General features: G+C 49.1%; 1 protein-coding gene across 1 annotated transcript in view; it reads right to left on the reverse strand.

Annotated features, from left to right (window-relative positions):
- Positions 1–265: 265 nt before the first annotated feature.
- Positions 266–6,525, reverse strand: part of LOC132450946 (teashirt homolog 1-like) — a 22,857-nt gene continuing 16,597 nt past the window's right edge. The window contains exon 3 of the mRNA XM_060043155.1: positions 266–4,987. Within this exon, the coding sequence (XP_059899138.1) occupies positions 1,497–4,987 (3,491 nt within the window). The 3' untranslated portion in view covers positions 266–1,496. The remainder of the gene's footprint in view (positions 4,988–6,525) is intronic.

The following is a 6,525-nucleotide window of genomic DNA, read 5'->3' on the forward strand; positions in this document are numbered from 1 at the left end:
TGCGAGTCCATTAATACAATTAAAGCAACAATTCCCATTTGTGTGGAATAACATGTTCATCTGTGCTGAAATAAAAAGCACAAATTCCAATTATACTTTTTTGTGGTTATGTTTATAAATCCAAGAGAAAAAAACAAACAGTAGACATGTAAAAACCGAATAACTGTTAAAAGTAAATGTCATGGCCGTCAGACTATAAAATATGTCTATGTTTGTTTGTTTGAAAGGTCACATTCTCGCAAAGTCACTCAAACAACACAAAATGTTAATCAGGAACACAGAAGTTTATTCTACAATTGAGGATAAAATTGTCTCATCAGTACGAGGGTTCATCATCAAACAGCGTAAATCAATACTTTTAGGGGCATTGCTTGTATTCGTTTTTCATATACAGTACCATGCATCGGAGAAGATGCCACTGTTCATCATTTCATGTAAACCACATTAAGGGCTGGTCTACATTTCATTTAAAAAGAGACATAGTGGTCTTCCTTAACAGAATCTTTGTACATCATATCCCAATATTTGTCTATAAAATAACATCGTAAAAAATGCACACAGTACAAATAATGTGGAACTGTGAAAAGCAAGATATGATGACACATGTATACATACTCGCTTATTTTTATACAATTTATATGTTTAAAACTTAATTTATGCTCACGACCAAAGCTGCACATCGATGACAGAGGTGCTAATGTAAATACTGTACATGTTGAGACAACAGAAAAGGATATACAATGCATACAAAAAGAACCAAAGATGATCAAACACATCATGTTTGTGTTTTTAAAAGCAAATTGTAATTATTGTAGTTGCTAAGTGTTATATTATCCCCATCATTTGAAGTGGTAAAGAGGAGCTAGGCTCTTAAAAAATGTGGTACGTTATTTTACATATGTATAAACCGAGCACTTTTCGAAAAAGGCTTAAATTATAGCAATCTTTTATTTGAAGGTACAAATAAAACGTTTTTTCCTCAATAACTTCATATAAACATTTCCCAAATTTGGTCAATAAGCATAATAATTTGGTCATTAGAGATCAAATTTCATGAGACGTATCCAGCCACTGCTTTTCATTTAAAGAAAACATGCACAAGTTTTCTCCCATAAATAATGTTGAAATGAATGTGAGCATGGCTAACATCGAGAACGGTCCAGTTTTAAACCAAGAGATTGACTGTTCCCGAAGGCTCAGGACAGATGCAGTCAAAACAGAAAAGCAACAATCAGTCAGTGACTATATAGCACAATGGCTCCTTCATTAAATCAAGTTTTACGTTTGTATCACACCAAAAACAATTTGGTTTGGTATCACCGCGAAACAGCCCCTTACCCCTGCCCAAAACTGATTATCAAGTGGTATTAAAGCTACTATAATTTCATTCGAATATCTATTAATCAAACATAAAATACAGCTGTGGCACTATCAGAAATGGCAGATTGCAGCTTCGAGATATAGTGCAACGATAATCTGTCATGCTTCATTTAACTTTATAGGTTATCCGTCTTTTCCAGCTCCTTCACAAAGAGGAGGTGGTCTTCCGGTGACTTCCCGTGGGACTTGCAAAGGTGCAGTTTAATCGCATGCTTGCTCACAAAGGTCCGACTGCACATTTTGCACTGTAGCACCGAACCAGTGTCCTGTTCTGTGAGTCCCAGTGAGCTGAACGTCTTCTCTGCTATTCTCACAGCATGCTGCCCTAGCAAGTCTATGGAAAGCTTGGAGAGGTCATGGAGGGTGAAGCCCAGATGGGACTCCAAATGAGCGATATAAGAGGAAGGTGTCCGATATTGTGACGCGCAGTCACTGCACAAAAAGAGAGGGTGGCCTGTGTCAATGTTTTTCAGGAACTTTGTGCTACCTGTCCGCTTTAGCTGATACTTCACGTTGGCCAGCCAATGTGAGATAGTAGTCATGGAAAGGCCAGTGAATTTACAGATGTGCACCCTTTCCTGGGGTCCCAGGTCGGTGATGATCAGCTTTCCCTCTGGGGTGTCCCGGAGACTCGAGGCGAACTGGGCTTGGAGGATCAAGAGGTGTTGGGGGTTCCAGTTCGACTGTCGGCCTTTGCGTCTTTGGATGGGAGAGAGGTCTTCGTAGCCCTCTTCAAAAACACTGCTGTCCATGTCCGACTTCTCCGAGGTCAAGGACGGCGTCGTCGACTTTGGCGTCAAGCGGCCCGTCAGGTTTTTCACCATGTCCGAAATATCCATTAACGCGTTCTCCCGCAAGGGCGGAGATATCGAGGGATAATGGCTGGCGACGACTCTCTTGCAGCTGTTCACGTGACTGTTGTTCAGTGTAGGAGATGTGCTGTTGCCTGTGCTGCCGTTGGCGTTTTTGGATTTGGTCAAGTCCATGGGCTGGTCCTCATCCCCGTGGTACTGGCTCGGTGGCTCCTTCTGCTTGGCCGGGACAGAGCTGGCAAGGGGCTTCTCTACTGTGGTGTTGTTGATGTTGCTGTTGTTGATGTTGTTGTTGAGCTTGTGAAGCATTGAGAAGGGATCTGTGAAAGGTGTGGACACCTTTGCCGCTTTTCCCAGGTGATTGTTCATGATGGACTGCAGTGCACTGAGAGGGTTTACGAGGGGCTGCTCGGGGGAATGATCTGTGATTATTCCTAGCTTATTGCAGCCGTTAGAAACCGCCACTTCAGGAGACACCGCCTCGCTCTTCACCTGCATGTCCATTTTACTCTCTTCCACCTCACCTACTTTGTCTCTGAACTCAGTTCGGTCCTCTGGGGTATTTCTTTTTGCTGGTCTGAACAGGTTTTCCTGCTTGGGCGAAACCTGTTTTTCCCTAGGAGGCGGTGAGGGGGATTTGGTCGCCACAGACTTACACTTTCTTTCCGAACGACTTTCCTCCCATTCCTTCTTCACCGAGCTCTTCCCGGTTACTTTCTCCACCAGCTCCTCCATGGCGAGCATGTTGCTCCTGCGGTTAGGTGGCGGAGAGGGGCTATTGGGCGAGTGGATCAGAGAGCCCATGTCAGACGACAGCACCTTCATGCTGGTGCTGCTAAATAAAGGCTGCACCTGGGCGCATGAGGAAAAGGTCGACTTCAGAGCGCCGTGGAGTTGATAGGCAGCATGAATGCTGGTGTATCCGCCCCAGGTGGGTGCACCTGTCTGGGCCTTGCTGATTGCACTTGACACCGTGTTCTCCAATGACTTGAGGATGTCTACGCCACCTTTAGGAGCCTCCTCCAGATCAGCCTCTGTGAGGTATTTATGAGGCTGGTTCTTCCCGGCTTTTTCGCTCTTCTCGGACGGATCTTCCTTCTCCTCTTTTATCTTCTTCTCGGGGACTTGGACCTCCATGCTTTCTTCTTCCATCTCCTCCTGCTTCTGTTCCTCCTCTTTCTTCTCGTCTGGGGTTTGGGGCCGCGTCGGAGACTCTGGCTTCCCATTGGGCGCCGGGAGTCGTGTCGTGGTCGGCGGGAGGGGGATAGATTGGAACTTCTCCTCGACGACCGGGTCGAACACCAACTGCTTCCCTTTCTTAGAGGCTGAGTTGGTGACCTTGAGGAAGTGTCCCGTGACCATCATGTGGGCGGTCAGCTGCTGCAAGGTATCATGGGAACTGCCGCACTCCATGCACTTGAGAATCTGCGCCTTACGCGCCTCAAACTGCCACGTGTAACTAGCGCCGTTTTGGTAACCGTAGCGATTGTTGGCGGTGACATAGGGGTTGACCAGTTTCTGAGTCTCTTTCGGCGTCTCCCCCAGCGGCACGCACGATGACCCGGACTCTGGTGAACTGGGCGTCACCAGCTCTTGAAACGGTCTCTTTTTGCTCGGCGGCACCATTTTGGAGGTGAGGGTGGGCATCGGCTCCTTGAGAGGCACTTTCTGGTAGTGTTTCGTTTTGATCATGTGCACGCTCAGGTCCTGAAGGGACTCAAAGGAGTGGCCGCAGTACATGCACTTGAGGACCTTCTGGGCGTCCTCCTTGCCCTCCATCTCCATGAGGGAGCGCTTGCGGGGCTTGGACCAGCGCTTTCCCCGGTCGTCCTCCTTGTCCTTGTTGTCGTCCCGGTAGTGGCCCGACTCGTTCATGTGCACCGTCAGGCCCACCAGCGTGTCGTAGGCGGCGCTGCAGTCCTTGCAGCGGAACTTGCTGGCGCCGGTGAACACGGGCCCGTACAGCTTGTTGTTCTGTCTGTACAGCTGCACCGTGCTGAAGAGGCTGGGCTCGGGCAGAAGGTGGTACGGGGTGTGCTGCAGGGTCTTTGCCAAGGCGGCTTGGTGCCAGTCGTAGGCCACACCGCCGCTGTTGTTGTTTCCGCAGTTGTTGCTCATGCTGTTGCTGCTGTTTGAGTGGCTCGTCGCCGTACTGGTGTTGACGCTGCTGGTGGTGGTGGTGTTGGTGGAGGACATGGAGGCGATGCTGCTACTGCTGGTTTTACTGCTGGTTTTCACGTGGACGTTCCCCTGGCTGTGACTGCTACTGCCGCTCATACTGAGGAAGCCATTGCTCCCTTTGTGATTCCTCCCGTTGTGGGTGTTGGCTCTCAGGTTGTTCCCCTGTTTACTCTTGAGCATATCCATAGCGATGCTGGACCAGGAGGCCTCCGAGATCAGGTTTGCATAGACGGCCTTCATCTGCTCCAGGCTGTCCTGCAGCGACAGGCCGTTGGCAGGCTCTGGGATCTCCACCACCGCCGGGGTGGCCGGTTTGTCCTCCACCACCTTGGCGGGGGCCGGTTTCTCCTCCTGGACCTCATGGAAGGCAGGGGGAGGGGTCTTGATGTCGGCGAGCTGCTCGCTGCTGTTGCTGAGCGGGGAGGCGTAGCCGGCGTCCGGGTTGGTGCCATTGCTGAGCGGGGAGTTCTGGCAGCTGAAGTGGTCGGCAAGGTCGTCGTCGTCGTTGAAGAGGTACTCCCCCTCCTGGCCGTCTAGGGACAGCCCGTCGTCCTGCAGGTGCTCGTCCTCCGGGAGGGTCTTGTTGTCTTTGACGTCGTCATCAGGACCGTACGCTGTAATACAAGACGACACAAAGGGGAGATGTTAGCTTTGCTGTGTCGAGTGGCGCAATTTATAGAGGCATACAACGGTAATGGGCGAGTGTGATCGGTTTCATGCGAGATTTTATGATGCAAGTCTGATGAAACGCCCTGCTGAGAGTCTACTGGAGGTAGGGGCAATAATCCCAAAGAGGGTTTTGTCAATAGTCCAGGCGGAGGACACAGCTTTGCAATAATAAAGTGGCCGACATCCATATCCCGACATTGATAGATCGTCCTCCTCACTGCAAGGCTTAATGAACGTATTGAACACCACGGCTCGGCAAGGGTACGGCGCCGTTGGAGTCGCAGCAATATTTACCATCACGAGAGACAAAACCTGCCCTCAAAATGTACAAGGGAATAATAAAAATGTGTGTGAGTGTAAATAATTGTCTTTTGCCTCAACCAATGCATTTAGATTCCTTTAAAATGTCTTTGATACTATAGAATAAAAACAGCGACACAAAGATGTATTCATCCACACCACAAGAAGTACAACATATTTATTTCCATAGGGTGAGAATTGTTATGCTATAATTGTACGGATCGGGGTACTGGACAAACCAGCCTACAGTATATATACATAACCCTCATTTTACATTGAACGTGCCACTGTGGGTGGTCGCTGTTCGCTCGAATAACATGCCTCACGTAGTACGGAATTCACAACTAAGACATGGAAGGGGTTGGAGGTGTGGGTAGGAGGGTAGTCGGGGAGGGCGGGGGGGGGGGTAGTGCCAGCTGCCACGGCCCAGCCAGGCCTCGCTTGGCTGGGCTGAAGCTGGCAGCGGCGGTGGAAGTCTTCCCAGCGTGGTACCAGGAAATGACCAGTGGACATGACACGTCCTGTTGCCACTGCTGTGCCCACCCCCTCCACCCCCCCACCCCCTCCTTGTTTTGCAGGAAGTCATGGAAGGCGTCTGTAGGAAATAACTGTCATCCATTTTGTTGTTTTTATTACCGTGGTTTATGCGCAATGTGTTGAGTTTTGAGCGAGTCTTGAGACCAGGTGCTTAACGGCGTCGGTCGGAACACCTTTTAAAACACTCGGTCAACTTTTGTCAACAAAAAGGATGTCGGTTGACGGAAAAAAATGAGAAACTATGATCGCTATCGTTGTGTAAATAATGCTCACGGGGATAGACACACTCGACAAGGACATTGTCTCTGGTGCGGGGAGAATAGCCGGCACAATGGCTTTCAATAAAATCTTCAAGGATATATGAGAGAGAGAGAGAGAGAGAGAGAGAGAGAGAGAGAGAGAGAGAGAGAGAGAGAGAGAAAGGGAAGGGGGAAGAGAGAGAGCAAGAAAGAGTGGGAAACAGAGAGAGAAAGAGAGAGAGAACCAGAGAGAGACAGACACGGAGAAAGACACACAAGCGAAACAGATACGCATAGAGAATTCGAGCGAGAGGGAGGAGACACACACACACACGCACACACACACACACACACGCACACGCACACACACACACACACACACACACACAGGGTTAGATATGCTAAGG

This window comes from Gadus macrocephalus, chromosome 22 (genome assembly GCF_031168955.1).
Source record: "Gadus macrocephalus chromosome 22, ASM3116895v1".
NCBI classification, from domain to species: domain Eukaryota; kingdom Metazoa; phylum Chordata; class Actinopteri; order Gadiformes; family Gadidae; genus Gadus; species Gadus macrocephalus.